The 18,382-nt window shown below is 43.3% G+C and overlaps 2 protein-coding genes across 3 annotated transcripts in view; one reads left to right on the top strand and one right to left on the bottom strand.

The window, feature by feature from the left end:
- The window catches only part of dock1 (dedicator of cytokinesis 1), a 371,371-nt gene that overhangs the window by 199,193 nt on the left and 153,796 nt on the right, over positions 1–18,382 (bottom strand). The window lies entirely within an intron of this gene.
- The window catches only part of LOC140369012 (inhibitory synaptic factor 2A), a 68,322-nt gene that overhangs the window by 40,391 nt on the left and 9,549 nt on the right, over positions 1–18,382 (top strand). The window contains exon 3 of the mRNA XM_072456211.1: positions 9,145–9,216. Within this exon, the coding sequence (XP_072312312.1) occupies positions 9,145–9,216 (72 nt within the window). The remainder of the gene's footprint in view (positions 1–9,144; positions 9,217–18,382) is intronic.

Raw genomic sequence — 18,382 nt, 5'->3', positions numbered from 1 at the left:
TAGAGAAAGTTTAAAATAATAACAGATGAGAGAACATGGTGAATAGGTGTATGTATGCTAACGCTAACACCTTCAGCTACATGACGTATGCTAACGCTAACACCTTCAGCTACATGACGTATGCTAACGCTAACACCTTCAGCTACATGACGTATGCTAACGCTAACACCTTCAGCAACATGACGTATGCTAACACCTTCAGCCACATGAGGTATGCTAACGCTAACACCTTCAGCTACATGACGCATGCTAACGCTAACACCTTCAGCTACATGAGGCACAGACAGAACTGTGGTAAGTGTCTGGTATGTTAACGTAACATATGAACAGTTATTCAGATAACTATAGCATAAAGAACATGCTAACAGATAACTATAGCATAAAGAACATGCTAACAAGTTTAGCAAAGCATCAGTTTTACCCCAAATCACTAAATCCATTGAATTCTTCTTCCTCTGTGTCACTTCTAAACAACTCCACAAACTCCAGAGGAAGAGGAAGTGCAGATTCTTCTTCTGCGTCACTCAGAGCCTAGAGCGCCCTCTTGTGGTCGCCATGTGTAAATAACGAATAATATCACATACAAGTCGCACCCCGGCCAAAAAACTATGAAAAAACTACTTAAAGTCCGGAAAATACGGTACCTAATCTCATATTAGAAAAAACGAGGTAAAAAAAGTCACAATTATCAAAAAATCTATGCACCATGTTGTAAGAATATGAGAAATATAAAAAAAAAAATACAATCAAGCCAACGTATTAAAATTAACAATAAAAAATAAACATTCCAATGTAATATACTTCAAAATGTCACATAAAACAGACCAACCATGAACAGGTTCGTTTACAGTCTAGAGTCCAACAAGAGCGTTTATCAAACATATCCATTATATTATTATTATTATATTACATATCCAAGCACTTCATCCAAACCGTCTCAACACAAACGCTGTTGAAACGTTTCCTCCTCCACATCTGTCGTCCTATAAAGTAAAAACATCTTTTACCACCGGCTCTTCCACATGTGCGCTATGCTGATGCTTTCTGCTCCGCTCATTTCAAAGCGCTCTGCCTCTTGTTAACCTGGCGAGACCGGGGGCCCCGGGAAAGTCACGGCTTGTGAAAAAGCCATTTACTGCCCAATGGATGGTGACTGGGCAGAAGGGCGGGCGATAGCGCCAGGCGGCCGGAGTCCAGGGCGCTCCATCAGAACAAACAAGGCAAACAAACGGGACAATTTGCTGAGAGAATTGCCTCGCTCGGAGCTGCGATTCCTATCGGCTTTGACCGGCGTGGCAGAGGAGTATGAAATAAGAAAGCTTAATACAGCGGTTAAGGAAACAAGACGGGGATAAAGTCGACGACGCTGGAACTAGTCAAAATAAACATGGATTTGAACTATTGAACACAAAAAGGACTAAATAGAAGACGTCCTGAAGAGTTTTAGAACAGTCTTGATCTTTGTCAGCAGAACATAGTCATTTTAAACTGTTATTTTCTGTTGAATATTACATTGTTTGAGGAAATATAAACATTTTAGTGCTGTGATTGTGCAGCTTTTCAGGCTGAGAACGGGTTTGTCCTGGTTTATCCCTGGTTTTCTTCTATCGTGTCAAGATTCACTTATAATAGTGATTTACATAATGAATTTGGATGATTATAATCTTCCTTAAGACCTGGTTTAGGCTTTGAATTTGTTCCTGTTTAGACTTTTCCTGTTATGACAGTTCAGTCCTGGTTTAATCTTAGTTAAATTACAATCTTGTCACGTTTAGTTCAGTTTTTTCTGGAGTTTTGCTTTTGTAGTTCAGGTTCAGTTGTTCTGGTTCAGATTCACATGAATGTTGATGTAAACTATATAAATATAAGTCCTGGTTTAGTCCTAGAACTGAGTCCTGCTTTTTCTTTCTACATTAGGTTCAGTTCTTCTGGTTTTAGATATTTATTCATCTTGTACTGGACGAGTTCTGGTTCGGTTCAGACCTCGTTTAGACTGAATTTGACCCAATTTAGAGCTTAAGATTTGACTTCTGCAGTTTTGGTGCTTGTTTGGAAGTGTTATTTTGATTAGTCATTTAATGTCATGTCCTTTTGAGATCAAGAAGTCATTTAGCCTCGAGAAATGATCAAATAAACATATACAAAATGAATATAATAATAATTTAAACATCTTGTATGATTTGTAGCTTACAAATAAATAAACCAATCCAACCTAAACACAACAGAAAACCCACAAAAACACTTATTATATGCAAATAAAATCATTAAATAAAGAGAAACAGTCATTGCTTTTGAATTTGGATAAATGCTCCGACCTTAGTTTCCAAATAATAAAATTAACATGGACATTGTTACGTGTCTAAGTAATAATTATGGTTTTTGAAATCGCAAGCTTCAATTATCCAATCAAACAGAACTGAGTATTACAAGAAAATTGAACCTGAGCGGTCGGAGTTGTATTCGTCCATTGATTGTCGTCTTGCGCAGGATCCAAGCAATTTCAACTAACGCGTTTGCATTTTATTACACGGAAGAATAGTCTTTAAACGCTGTCCAAACAATAACCGTAAAAACAACAACAACACTGCGACGTAAAAGATGATCGTGTTTTTAGAACGTCGGAGCCATTGGAAGCTCGACGCCGCCGCGATTTTTGCCATAACTATTTGAAAACGTTTCGCCGGTCGAGCAAAAATGGCCGTCGCGCTACATTAGGCCAGTTCTACATAAATGTCAGTTGGCTCCGCCCACAGGCTGCAGGGGAAGCGGCTGCGACATGGTTTTCTACACGGGGAGAAATGCTGTGGTGGTGGATTTGTTACTGATCGTGGCCTCACGTCGGGACGGGGTCATTTATAAACCGTGTGAACATTAAAGTAAAAGACCGTTCACTTTTGACACTGAAACAGACTCGGCCCGTTCAGCGTTTAGGAGCCAGTACAAACGTGTATAAACTTGAGTCAATTCACAAGAGTGATCACATTATTCTTATGGGCGTATGCGTGGCATGTACTAAGCCAGATGCCCTGCCTGCTGGCATCTATTTATTGTATTGTGAAGTAGAACCGCTATTTTATTTTTGTATTTATTCATTCATTCAAAAATGTAAATAAATGTATACATAAGTAACACAGAGTAAAGACATGCATTCTATATTCTATCTATATTCCAGTAAAAACATAATAGTACTAATAAAACGCACTTTAAAACTATATATACTTTTTTTTTTTAATTTTGTTTACAACTACTGTATTTTCGCACTATAAAAGTGCACTTAAAAGCATTTCATTTTCTCCAAAAACGACGCCTTATATTCCAGTGCGACTTATAAGATAAGATATTCCTTTATTGTCCACACATGGGGAAATGTCATTGATACAGCGCAGTAGATACAGAGGAAAGGACAGATAACTTAATTTAAATTAAATTAAAAAACACTCTTAATAGAAGAACTCTTATAAACAAAACAAAAAACTCTTAACAAAACTCCTCTCATATCTTAATAGGGAATGGAGGAAAAATAAAAAGATAAGGATGAAAATAAAATAAAGTAAATAATAAAATAAAGTAAAAATAGCTTGCATAAGACTAAATAATACTAATACTATTACTAATAGTAAGTAAACACTCCTATTTACATCAGTTGTATGCACATGAATATGGCCTTAATTGCACATGGGTCTGACAGTTTTTGTTATAAAGTCTGACAGCAGCAGAAGGACAGACGTGTGAAACGTCTCCTTCACACAGCTGTCCTTGATTTAACGCTCCATTAAACTTATCTCCAAAGGGACAAGCAGGTTAGTTACAGGTCAGATCTGTGTAGAGGCGAGCCAGCAATGTGAATATAAAATGGCAAGCTCGGTTTAGTGTCATACTGTGGAACATAAAAGGAAACGCAAGAGGCCAGAAATGTTACAGAGCCGTGAGGAAAATATATAGCTTAGAAAAGCACTTGCTACGTTATCAACAAACTTTCAAAATGACACTTACGAAGTTGTCGCTCGATTCTATTCACACTCCTGGGCTTTTAATGCCTTGGAAGAGGCACCGGCGAAGTGACCTCAGAGGGAGTACGAAGGAGAAGGCTTTATAAATATACTGTTAATGGTCTTTTTGGCTTGGCTTTTCCCCCGGGGAGGCCTCCAGAAATGAGCTGCGCCATTCTCCCTTATCGAGGGCAGGGCCATGCGATTGGGGAGAATGGCGGTGATAAGAGCGAGGGTGCTAGTCTGTGGCCCGTGTTTTCCCATCAGTGGCCTATTGATTGGTGAATCAAGGGGGGGAAACTGCTGAAGGTGGGACTGACCTTCTGGACTGGACACAACTGTCACCGCCGCTATAATGGAAGCTTCGGTCATTAGAAAGTAACGGCAAAGTCACTGTCTGCGTGTTTATAATGTCATATGAGAGTTGTGGAGGACGGGTTCAGGGTGGGTCTGGAAGGTTACGGTCGGGCTGTGCGATTAATCGAAATGGAATGTATATCGAGATCGAGTAAAGGTGTCATTGTTGACGCTCAGCTTGGGTCTTAATCCAGTCTCTGTCAGTAAAAGTATGTGCTGTGGATGAAACGCTACTATGTTTGTGTGTTTTGAATGTCGGTTATCTTGAATAGTTCATTGCGATTAAAAGTCTGTAGTGTTTCTTTTTTGGAAACAAGATTGAAAGTCCTTTCTTTTTTATTTATGAATATGAAATAGTCTGTGTAATCCCTCGTTTTAAATCTGAGGTTGAAATTGTGTACTGCTCTCAGATGGATTAGCTCTGCTGCTAATGCCCTGGTGGTCATTAAATGTCCCGATTTCAACATTCATGTGGATAACTTTCTGTAATTTGTTTGACAGTTTGATCGGGGTTAAAATAAGTCCAAATATGAATATTTGAAAAGCTTCCTAAGAACCTTTACCTTGATAGTGAGTAGTTTGAAGTCGTGCAGTGTAATGTTTCTCGTCTCCATGGAGATGCGATTGATTGGCCTTCCTCAGTGGGACCTTGGCAACTTATTGATCTTACAGTATACGTGATCAACTACTGGGACTCACAGGGTCCCTCACGATTCGGTGCGATACGTGCAATGATCGATATATTGCTCATGATATTTTACGATATATCAACATTTTGACAAAATTTTTCTTTGTAAAATCATGACCTGCACAAACTCGAAATGGAATACACCCGTTTTAATCACCGAAACAGTCAAAAATGTTCAATAGTTTGCGTTAAAAGGTTTCCTTTCTTTAAACAAGCAACACAATTGTAGTGAAGTCACAAAATAATTATACCAAACATGACTCATGGCGATATATCGATACAGCAGCCTTGATATTGATACTATATCACCAAATTGAGTATGAATCGATATTTTGGCAAACCGCTATTACAAAGCAAATACTAAACTTGAAACACTAGCTGTAAACCGAGCTTCTCCACAGATCTGACCTGTAGAAGCTTCATCCGCTCCCGTCTCCTGCATTTAACCGACGGCGTGTCCTCGAGCAAAGGCTTTTCCAGGAAGTACATGTAACATCACACGACTTTTGTTTACAAGGCAACTGGAAATGCCTACAGAGGGATTATTGAAGCACGGTTTGATCAATACACCAAAGGGACACACTCACTTAGCAAAAGGGTCACATATCACGCCCCTAAACACATGGGGCGTGTTTCTACAGCCATAAAGCACAGGAAATAGCCCTGATTACCCGCGAGGGCTAAATGTCAGCGCTTCGGAGAGCGCTCGCGGCGCCGCTACGTCACCGCGCTCCCGCAGTAAATAAAAACCGGCGGTATCAAAGCTTGTAATATACCTGTCGAAAGCACAATACACCAAGGACCGGATAAGAATGAGAAATTTATGAAGGGGTTTAATTTTTATTGCTTTTGGGCCGTGTGACAAAAGGAGAGAGGATTGCAAATGTCACGACCGCGCCGCTGCGACTGCGGAAGACAAACGGCAAAGGATTTATCGCTGGGCCAGGGACGGCAAACATGTTTAGAGCCGTGGCTCCCGAATGATGGATTAAAAGTAAATAAACAGGAAAATTAAAACAGGATGAATGTTAAGTCAGTGTAATTATTTGCCTCCATTTGTAGGTCCCACCGTCTCCAGGGAAGTCACGGGTTTCTTATTCCTTTCTTTTTTTTAATAAACGTCTGCGATTAAATAAAAGCGAGATAGGCCGGTTTAATAACATACTAAAGACCAAAGCAATAACATAACGGCAAAGATATCACATGGTTTTTTTCCCCATTGTATTTATTTAAAAAGGATAGCATAGAACAGGACAAGTCAACTCAAGGCCCGGGGGCCAGATCTGGCTCGCCAAACGATCTGATCCGGGTCACAACCCATCTCCCCATATCACAAATACGAATATTAAGACTGTTTTTCTCGTTTTCTGGTTTCTGGGTTAGTACTAGCTTAAGCCTGGTGTGTTGCCGGCTTAGTCCTTAGGGGTTAGGGTTAGGGCTGCTTTGTAGTCTCTCCGGCCCAGAGGCCACGGCCCCCCAAGAAATCTGGCACTCAGGAAAATGACGTTGAAAAGCCCTACCATAGAACACAATTGTTGCCACTTGATGCAGAGATAAAAAAATTAAAAAAGGGCTGAGAAACAGTGAGAATGTCTGCAGCATCAGCGAGTGAAGTAAACCGAGGTAAAACAAGTGATTTATTTTGATATAAATGTAACAGGGATTTTCAAGTCTTCTGCATTTGAGAGACAAATGCATCAAATGTCCTGCTTTGGACCGTTCCACATAAGGACAGTTGTCTGATGCGCTCTATGATCTGGTCCTAGATCCTCCTGCATTTGGACAGAAAAAAGGATGGACTGCAAACAAAACCTGAGCAGGTGGCGGACCCTTCACCAGAAATGTAACATAGTGCATATTCAATACAAGTTAAAGGTGGTATGGACGATTTGTTTCAGCAAATGTTGTATCATATTTCCTCGTGGCGTGGATAAATCATTTGTCCTGCCACGTGTCAATCATAAAACGCACCTACCGCTCACCTGCAGCCGCGTCAGGCTCGTCCCCATGTTTCCGCGTGCCTAAGCGCATGGATCTATCATAATATAGTTCCCTCAGTGTACGGGGCAAAATGAAGACGGAGAAAGACAGTTCGAGCTGACGCAGAAGTGGACAGAAATCTACGGGAGACGAGCGATGTGATGCGCTCCGTTGCGCTAATAAACAAACACACGTGTGTGTTGTATCAGTCCGCACGGGGGAGTGGCATGTGCACGGGGGAGTGGCATGTGCACTTCCACCTGCGTTCTCAAATCGACGAAAAATCGTCCATACCGTCTTTAAGTAGTAACATCGGGCTCTAAATTGGTCCGGCCCATTTGACCAGTAAATACAAACATTGAGGAAATGTGTAAATAGCTTATTATACTCGTAAGCAGCAACAAGACAACAAGTTAAAGGGTAAAAATATATGTATATTTTGTCCCTGATGCAGATGTGACGTTTTCTGCTGAAACGTTTGACATATTTTCTCTCAAATGGCCATAAACCTAATTTCCCACATCACATCATCATTTATGAATGGAGAAAAGGACCAGCCTGTAGCTAAGAGCGACCCTGCAGAAAATTATGACATTTAGAGTCTCTATTCTGACATTTTACAGCTTAATTAAGGCTAATGAGAAAACTAAATTAATTAAAGGCACATCACACAATAAATGGGCGAGGTCGCCTCGCGATCGAGGACCCGGTGCATGATTTAAATGTTGCCGGGAGCTGGTCTTATTCACAGGCTCGCCCCATGTGACCTGCGATCAGTCAGAGCAGGATAATGGCCGCCGCCGCCGCTTCTGGACACGCCCAGAGACTGGGGCCAATCAGAGGCCAGTTTGTGACTCTGCATTCACAAACAGGTCCCTTTCATTACAGAGGAAATCCCTGTCAAGGTTTAAACTCCATACACGTGTAAAACAATGCGCCGTTATGTCATGTCATCTGCTCGTTCACGCAGCTCGTCCCGTCATAATATTGAAGAAAACAAATTTTAAAACTCAATTTTCATTCTAAAGTCCATACATAACGGACATAACGGACATAACAGACGGACAGATCGATTTCAATTCTAATGTGGGCTTATACTTGTTCTGACAGAGATCAAGACTTTGGCAAGAGTAGATCTTTCTTAAACTTAAGGTCAGATTTTGTTCCATTTATGCCATTGTTTCAGAATTGATATTTCAAATGAGTAGAAGTATTCAGTATGGATTAGTGTTGCATTTTTCTTTACGCCGTCGCATCATATTGTATATTTACTCAAATGTACATGTCTACATACGGAAGTTATGCTTTAAAATACAAATTATACTGAGTCATAATGTTATCACACTGATAACATTAAGATAAATATATTTTGAATTTTGCTAAAAAAAAAAAAATTATAAAATTTTTCAGAGAATGGCACATTTTTTAGGTTTAGAATTTCACTTCCTGTTTGTACTTGACGACATCACACTAGGAAATTACCAGGCAACCACTGGGCATGAGCTCATCTAATGTTTTTTTTTTATTTTACAGATAAAAAATATATATGAGAGCTTGATTTTATTGAATGAATGTTTAGAGAGTAAAAAAATTTGCTTCTTTGTGTAAATTCTGCATAAACTTTGTCTGGAATGAGTGGTGTGATGTCACTTCCTGTCATTTTCTATAGATTTTTCAACGTTTTCTCCACAAATACCTGCTCGATCGGTGTAGGACTAAAATGTATGAGTACAACAGGTAGAAATACACCAAATAAAGTCAAAATTTGAAAATCGTATAAACCACTTTAACAGGACTTTGCAGTATTATCGCTACTAAAGACGTAAAGAAAATGTATTTCAAAAACTCTTCAGGCAGAGAAAATATGCCCTTGACAGATCAGTCCATGGCATTAAGTCGACCAAAGATGAGCCGGCGAATGATTCACAGCAGAAAGGAGACGGCACGGTGTCAGCTGCAGTTTAACCTCTCGTTTCACACTCAAACACTCAATTTACGAGCCCTTCTTTGACTCTCACGCGAGCGGGCGGAGTCACGGGCGCCGTTCGGGTCATTCCGTTCAAAAAAAAGTATTTGCGATTCAAGCGAGACGAGGTGGTGACTCATTCCAAGTCTTGTGTCCCCCTTTAGACTCTCGTACCGGACGGGGCAGGACACGGCCAACTGCGACACCTGCAGGAACAGCGCCTGCATCATTTACAGGTGAGTGATCCTCTTCCAACACCAGATGATCTTTGTTTGTTTTTTTCCACCCGAAATGAGCAATGGGGAGACAAAATAAAAGAATACAGCTCGGGATGGTTGAGCCGCTAATGAGCGCACGGGGAGGAGTGACATTTCTGAGTCTATTTCTGTGCATCGCCGTCTTGTTTTGCCATCCTCCATTACCCCGGCGGAAGGACGCTTTAGCGGATAAAGATGTTCTGTTTTTGTCAAACGATGCGGCCAGAAATGTACAGAACGGCGCCGTACGAGAGGCAGGAAGTCGAACCCGGAGATGGCGCGAACCCTGAACGACTGGATCAACAGGTCGTCCTCGTTATATAGTTTATCAATGGTTGAAATATGGCAACAACTAACTAAGTACGCGTCATGACATCGGGGTGAAGAGTGGGGTGGGACACTGGAATCGACCCCACACCGCGGAGCTTAGCGTGTGCGCCGCGATCAAAGCTTTTTGCAAAAATGAGCAGCATATTTTATCGTAGAAACTAAAGCCTAAATATAGAAAACCTAAAGTAATACCAATGTGGGCCACTAGTCTCGTCTTTTGTATGGTATAAAACATAGAAAAATTTACTTTTATCTACGTTTTTCTTCTTTGATTCTCCTTTTTGGAGCGGTTTTGAGGAATCCTGACGCAATAATATATTACCAATTGTTACACGCTCAACGGTCCCAATGTCTTATCAGTCTGAAATACATCGTTAGACGGTTGCCACGTTAATAGAAGAGCTGAACATCACAATCATAAACAAGTGCCTATGACAGGTCAGACCACTCATTGAACGAAAACGCAGTTAAGATAAATATATTTCGAATTTTGCTAAAAATGATCATGTTATGACAAAAAAGCAGATTTTTTGAGTTCATGATTTCACCTCCTGATTGTAATAAACGACATCACAGTAGGAAATGACCCGGCAAACAACTCATCTAATGTCACCATTTTTTAAAATATTTGACAGAGAGTGACTTTTTGATTGAACTAATGTTTAGAGTCAAAAAAGTGTTTTCATTGTCTAAATTCAGCATAAACTTTGTCTGGAATGAGTGTTCCTAGTGTGATGTCATTTCCTACAGATTAGTAAAAGTTTTTTCCACAAATACCTGCTCGATTGGTGTAAAACTATAATTTACGGTAAAGGTACAACAGGTAAAAATACACCAAATAAAGTCAAAATAAGAAAATGAGTCACATCACACTGATCACGCTCAGTAGACTTTGTGCCTTTGAAACTAAAGACAGACGCACTGCGAGATGTCAGAAGCAGCGTGTCACGGAGGTGAAATTAACTACCGTCAAAACTTCAGGAAACGGGGTTTGTGTGCTCCGTTACCATGGCGACGGAGCCGCTACACTCGCTGATTCGGTTTGATCTGTTTGACGTTGCAGCAGATGTAAACAATCCCTGATTGTTAGTTTGTTCTGAGTTGAATATGAATAATCTGGTTTGATCTTGAAGTAGTTTAAGATCAATATTAAGGTTTACAATGAACACAATTATTTTTTTGCAATTTTTAAAACATCTATTCACTACTATTTTTTCAGTTTTTGTTTATGTGGTTGTCTTTAATGTTTTACTGAACACAGAACAGAAAAGTGGCATGATTGGCATATTTTTGGTCATTAATCATGGGTTTCTGGCAAATCAAAATCAGGATTTCGTCCCGATTTGGCGGCGGCCGTTGAATTGAATTGCGATTGCGCAATTCAAATCCATATATCATTTGTTTTAATGGGAACGGTCACAACATCTTCAAATCAAAAGGAATCATTTGCCTGAAACTCATGAATGTCTTGACCTTATATTGCTTGGCATCTATTTTTGTGGTTTTCATCTGACTAAATGTTTGTTTCAAATGTGTACAAGCGAGAGTGGTCTTCATGAACTCATTATCATATTAATTAGTGCTTTTAATGTTGGTAAACCTATTTAACATTGCATTTTGTGGAATCGCTGACCCTTCCTGGTGCGCTACAAACCAAGTGACATTTTAAAGTACCGTATTTTCTGGACTATACGTTTTTTCATAGTTTTGGCGACTTATATGTGATAATATTCATTATTTTCACATGTTGATTATTTACACATGACCACCACAAGAGGGCGCTCTAGGCTCTGAGCGACGCAGAAGAAGAATCTGCACTTCCTCTTCCTCTGGAGTTTGTGGAGTTGTTTAGAAGTGACACAGAGGAAGAAGAATTCAGTGGATTTAGTGATTTTGGGTAAAACTGATGCTTTGCTAAACTTGTTAGCATGTTCTTTATGCTATAGTTATCTGAATAACTGTTCATATGTTACGTTAACATACCAGACACTTACCACAGTTCTGTCTGTGCCTCATGTAGCTGAAGGTGTTAGCGTTAGCATACGTCATGTAGCTGAAGGTTAGCGTTAGCATACGTCATGTAGCTGAAGGTTAGCGTTAGCATACGTACACCTATTCACCATGTTCTCACCATGTTCTCTCATCTGTTATTATTTTAAACTGCATTTACAGATGAAATGTCTTTTTTTGGCCTTTTATTATATCAAATAAATTTCCCCCAAAAATGAGACTTATACTCCAGTGCGACTTATAGACCGGAACACACTACACACTCACTGACCAAAAAGCTTCAAACTCGTCGTCCTTATTACCCGTTATTAACTGAAGCTTCGCTCTTTGATCCAAGAATACTCATCCCGCTCGTGTTTTGGGCTGATAAAGTGCTTTAAATGGCCCCTAAATTGCTTTTGAAAACGTCCAAATTACAGCTCTGAACACGGCCTCCTACACTCGCCTGTATTTTGGGAATCCAGGTCGTAATGTTACGATAATGACATGCCATTGCCACTGCACCAGGCGTTCAGGTACAAACCAACTGCCAAAAAACACTTTTATTCTGTATTAAGTATTTTAAAGGGGCGTGTGCACCGTATACTGCTGAACTGGTCCTTTTGACTCATTAATATTGCTATAATATTGTCCTTGGAGTGTGTTTTGTGTCAGTACTCTTATATTTGGTCGGTCTCTGGAGCAGTCGCCAGCACGCCTACCTCAGCGCGTCGTCATATTTGAAGCTCCTCGGTGTTTTTAAAGTCTGTCCACCGACCTAGCTTCACAACTAAACTGGGACAAAACTCAAGAGCTAAACCTGAACTTGACCGAAACGAAACAAAAGCGTCATTTGAAATATTGGCCGCGATCGATCGAGCGGCGTGCGGCGTTTTGGACTCGACCTGGGAGGATGGGAGATTGGTTGTCCGTCCTTGAAAAACAATAACGTATCAGTGTTTTTTGTGGAGTTTCATAATGTATAAACTGCTATCGTCCATCGTTTGGCCATAAAATGTTCTGAAATGCGTTGGATTCGTGGCGTTAGTTAAAGGCTCAGTGCGTCACTTTTCAGCCGATAATAGACAAACACAAAAAAGGAATGTTTATTTAATTTTGGGGACTTGCAGCGCCACAAAATGTATCGTTATTAATCTTTCTAAATTTTTAAAAATAGTAATAAATCAAAATTCATATGTAGAGACAAAGAACAAGTATCTCATGAAGTGTAGAATATTTTGTTCATCGCTTGGGGACATTTTATTTGAAAATCTCGACAATTCAAAGTGCGATTTTGATTTTACACTGATATATTGCACAACCTTAAAAAAAAAAAGTTAAATAAAAAAAAATTAAAAAATCTTTTGAATGGGGAAATGTTCTCATAAAATTGTAAAAAAAAAAAAAAAAAAAAAAAAAGGACTAATTTGTCTGAAGCTCATGAATTCACAGCCCTGCAATAGTTTCCACTGAGGTCGAGCCTATTTTCAATTAGTGGTTAATTATTTTCACATTTGAGTCATAAAAGTCAGACAAAACGCTCAAGTTTAAGAGACCAAGTCATATATTTCAGATTGCACCATTTGGGACGCGCAGAGGAAGCAATAATTATCATTAAAAACAGTCTATTTACATGGTGGAAACTTGTTTTTTTGGCATTGCACCATCGGCGTGGTTTCGGCTAAAAAACATCACGGTAAAAGGTCTTTGAAATCCGCTAAATTGACCCTGGTTCTTCCTCGCGGCGTCTCGCTCGTCTTGGTAAATTGTGTTTATTGGACAGACTCAATTGTAGCCGTTTTATTCACTCAGACAGCAGGATTAAATGTCAATATAATTACCCAAATCTCCCTGAAAACAATCTCTTTGGGGGAAATCGGAGGCGGCGGCGGCGTGAGGCTGGGACTGTTTTAAAGGTATATTTTAGATTGGGGTGAAAAGGGAAGGAGCAAAACACTTTCAAATCTTAAGGTTTTGGTTCACGTCGCGCTCATCCAGACCAGACCTAAAGATGTGTCACTGGATAATCTGTAGATTTAAATGGAACATTCAGAAGCAGCCTCTTATGACGACGACACAATCAAGGCAGTTCACGTCGCCCGGATCGGCGTCACCGGGGCCCCATCCTGGAGCCAGGCCTGGGATGGGTGCTCCATGGCGAGCGCCTGGTGGCCGGGTCTTACCCCACGGGGCCCGGCCGGGCACAGCCCGAAAGAGCGACGTGGGGCCGCCCTCCCGTGGGCCCACCACCCGCAGGAGGATCCATAAGGGGCCGGTGCAGAGAGATCTGGGCGGCAGTCGACGGCAGGGGCCTCGGCGACCAGATCTCCAGACACAGAGACTAACTCTGGGGACATGGAATGTCACCTCGCTGGGGGGGAAAGAGCCTGAGCTTGTGCGGGAGGTTGAGCGATACCGACTAGATATAGTCGGCCTTACCTCCACGCACAGTTTGGGCTCTGGAACCCATCTCCTCGAGAGGGGCTGGACGCTCCACTTCTCTGGTGTTGCCCGCGGGGAGAGGCGGCGGGCTGGTGTGGGCTTGCTGATAGCCCCTCAGCTCAGCCGCCACGTGTTGGAGTTTACCCCGGTGAACGAGAGGGTCGCGTCCCTCCGCCTTCGGGTGGGGGACAGGTCTCTCACTGTTGTGGCGGCTTCGGGTGGGGGACAGGTCTCTCACTGTTGTGGCGGCCTACGGGCCGAACAGCAGTGCAGAGTACCCGGCCTTCTTGGAGTCCTTGGGAGGGGTACTGGACAGTGCACCGACCGGGGACTCCGTTGTTCTACTGGGGGACTTCAACGCCCACGTGGGCAATGACAGTGACACCTGGAGAGGGGTGATCGGGAAGAACGGCTTCCCCGATCTGAACCCGAGCGGTGTTCAGTTATTGGACTTCTGTGCTAGCCACGGATTGTCCATAACGAACACCATGTTCAAGCACAAGGGTGTCCATCAGTGCACGTGGCACCAGGACACCCTAGGCCGGAGGTCAATGATCGACTTTGTTGTCGTGTCATCAGACCTCCGGCCGCGTGTCTTGGACACTCGGGTGAAGAGAGGGGCAGAGTTGTCAACCGATCACCACCTGGTGGTGAGTTGGATCCGCTGGCGGAGGAGGAAGCCGGACAGACTTGGCAGACCCAAGCGCATTGTGAGGGTCTGTTGGGAACGTCTAGTGGAGCCCTCTGTCAGTAGGGTATTCAACTCGCACCTCCGGGAGAGCTTCTCCCATGTCCCGGGGGAGGCTGGGGACATTGAGTCCGAGTGGACCATGTTCTCCGCCTCCATTGTTGATGCGGCTGCTCAGAGTTGTGGTCGCAAGGTCTCCGGTGCCTGTCGTGGCGGCAACCCCCGAACCCGGTGGTGGACACCGGAAGTAAGGGATGCCGTCAGACTAAAGAAGGAGGCCTATCAGGCCACTCTGGCTTGTGGGTCTCCGGAGGTCATCGACGGGTATCGGCAGGCCAAGCGAGCCGCGGCTCGTGCTGTCGCAGAGGCAAAAACCCGGGCCTGGGAGGAGTTCGGGGAGGCCATGGAGGAGGACTATCGGTCGGCACCAAAGAAATTCTGGCAAACCGTCCGGCGCCTCAGGAAGGGGAAGCAGTGTCTCACAAACACCGTTTACGGTGCGGGTGGAGGCCTGCTGACCTCGACTGGGGATGTCGTCGGACGGTGGAAGGAATACTTTGAAGATCTCCTTAATCCCTCAGTCACGTCTTCTGAAGAGGAAGTAGAGACCGGGGACTCGGAGGCTGGCTCATCCATCACCCAAGCTGAAGTCACTGAGGTTGTCCGCAAACTCCTCGGTGGCAGGGCTCCGGGGGTGGATGAGATCCGCCCTGAGTACCTAAAGTATCTGGATGTTGTAGGACTGTCTTGGTTGACACGTCTCTGCAACATCGCGTGGCGTTCGGGGACCGTGCCTCTGGACTGGCAGACCGGGGTGGTGGTCCCTCTGTTCAAGAAGGGGGACCGGAGGGTGTGTTCCAACTACAGAGGGATCACACTCCTCAGCCTCCCGGGTAAGGTCTATTCCAAGGTACTGGAGAGGAGAATCCGACCGATAGTCGAACCTCGGATTCAGGAGGAGCAGAGTGGTTTTCGTCCCGGTCGTGGAACACTGGACCAGCTCTATACCCTCCATCGGGTGCTCGAGGGTTCATGGGAGTTTGCCCAACCAGTCCACATGTGCTTTGTGGATCTGGAGAAGGCTTTCGACCGTGTCCCTCGGGGTGTCCTTTGGGGGGTGCTCCGGGAGTACGGGGTCCGGGGCCCTTTGCTCAGGGCTGTCCGGTCCCTGTATGACCGGAGCAGGAGCTGTGTTCGCATTGCCGGCAGTAAGTCAGACCTGTTCCCAGTGCATGTTGGACTCCGCCAGGGCTGCCCTGTGTCACCGGTTCTGTTCATAATTTTTATGGACAGAATTTCTAGGCGCAGTCAGGGGTCGGAGGGTGTCCGGTTTGGGGACCACAGGATCTCATCTCTGCTGTTTGCAGACGATGTTGTCCTGATGGCTCCATCAAACCCGGACCTGCAACATGCACTGGGACGGTTTGCAGCCGAGTGTGAAGCGGCTGGGATGAGAATCAGCACCTCCAAATCCGAGGCCATGGTTCTCGACCGGAAAAAGGTGGCTTGCCCTCTTCAGGTGGGTGGGGTGTCCTTGCCCCAAGTGGAGGAGTTCAAGTATCTCGGGGTCTTGTTCACGAGTGAGGGAAGGATGGAGCGTGAGATCGACAGGCGGATCGGTGCAGCGGCTGCAGTGATGCAGTCGCTGCATCGGACCGTTGTGGTGAAGAGGGAGCTGAGCCGAAAGGCAAAGCTCTCTATTTACCGGTCGGTCTACGTTCCTGACCTCACCTATGGTCATGAGCTTTGGGTAGTGACCGAAAGAACAAGATCGCAGATACAAGCGGTCGAAATGAGTTTCCTCCACCGTGTGGCTGGGCGCTCCCTTAGAGATAAGGTGAGGAGCTCGGCCACACGGGGGGAGCTCGGAGTAGAGCCGCTGCTCCTCCACGTCGAGAGGAGCCAGCTGAGGTGGCTCGGGCATCTGTTCCGGATGCCTCCTGGGCGCCTCCCTCGGGAGGTGTTTCAGGCATGTCCCACCGGGAAGAGGCCCCGGGGAAGACCCAGGACACGCTGGAGAGACTATGTCTCTCGGCTGGCCTGGGAACGCCTCGGGATCCCCCCCGGAGGAGTTAGAGGAAGTGTCTGGGGAGAAGGAAGTCTGGGAGTCCCTGCTCAGACTGCTGCCCCCGCGACCCGGCCCCGGATAAAGCGGCAGAAGATGGATGGATGGATGGCATTCAGAAGCAGCTCAAAATCATGTTTTTCATCACACTAAAAACTGCTTAAAAAATCCAGTTGCAAAAGGTAAATTTGATTTTTTTTACACGTGTCAGTCACATTCACATCAGTTTACCACAAAAATGTGAAATAGATATGGTCTTTATTCAGTAAAATGGTAATATATCGACATTTTGCACCTCTAACTAGAATTTAGACTTAAATATAAAGCATAAATATATCCATTTTGGGGTATTTTTATTTATTTTTTACATATGAAATGCCTTTTAATGCATGTAAACTAAATACAGTGCATTAGATGTATATATTACATTGATGGATTGATATAGTAATCTACAAAAAAAAACATAGGTAAATTCATATTGCGTTTTTGAACCAACAGCGTCTCGTTTTTCGCCAATCTCGCTAATCGTGCTAACTCACAATGCCGCTCACCGCTCGGCGTAATCAGTCGGTCCCGAGGATGTGGCTTCATCTCGGAGACCGGCCCGTCGCATAACAATGGCACGGGATCGATACGGGGGAGGAGGACGCAGAACGCAGACGTCGACGGGTCTTTCATAACGCCACCGCGGCTCTGGCAATAATCCATCATACGTTTTCCGAAAGGATTAAATTATGTATGTGGTTTTCTTTGGGCTTTTCTCCTCTGGGGTCAAAGGCAATTATTCTGCCTCCGAGTGCGGAATAGAAGAGCGGTGCATTCATCATCATAGTACAGACGGAGTCAATTAACAATGCGGCGGCCATTGCCCCAAAAGAGAGAGTCTGGGCTGAACATGAAGCGAAAAGGGGGAAATCAGGGGTTTTTGAGCCAGCTTGACTTTGATTGTGTTGTGATTGCGTTGACTGACAATAAGACTTGGTGATTTTTTTTTTTTTATAACTTGTACATTTTAGTTTCAGTATTTTTTAAATAAACATGGCTTTTAATATGAATGACATGAACAATGTACAAAAAATGCAGGTCTCTGTAAAAGTCTCTCCATGGCCTAGCACCAAAGTACATCTCAAACATGTTAGTGCCATATGAGCCGCGCCTATGACTGAAATATCTGTTTTTTACTATATTAATTACCATGTTTATGTGTCGTTATGTTTTTATTTATAGTGACTTACGGTGCATTGTGTTTTTAACGTTGTAAAACACAATTGCACTTGAATTGTGCTGTATGAATAAAATTGTATTGATTGAAAAGCTGCATTCTTCTTCAAAATGCACGCCTAAAAATCAAAACCTACAAAAGTAAAACACATTAAATAAACAAGAATAAAATATATAAATATATATAAAATATATATTATAAAAAAAAAACTTACATCTGTGTTCAATGGAGATTTAATGCTTTGCCTGGAATGTTCCACATTATGGCATTTAATACGCTCAGTTAGCATTTCTCAAAAAAACATGCATTCTTACAGCGAGCGTGTTCAACTCTCCACAGATCTGACCTGTAGCTTTGCCCGATTGTCTCTGTGGAGATGTTACCGCCTTGCTCACAATGTTCCACAGCG

This window comes from Eucyclogobius newberryi, unplaced genomic scaffold (assembly GCF_026437365.1).
Source record: "Eucyclogobius newberryi isolate DKJ021-1_F unplaced genomic scaffold, fEucNew1.0.hap1 SCAF_20, whole genome shotgun sequence".
Classification (NCBI taxonomy): domain Eukaryota; kingdom Metazoa; phylum Chordata; class Actinopteri; order Gobiiformes; family Gobiidae; genus Eucyclogobius; species Eucyclogobius newberryi.
Note: the sequence above shows the minus strand (reverse complement) of the source record. Positions and strands in the feature narration are given on the sequence as shown.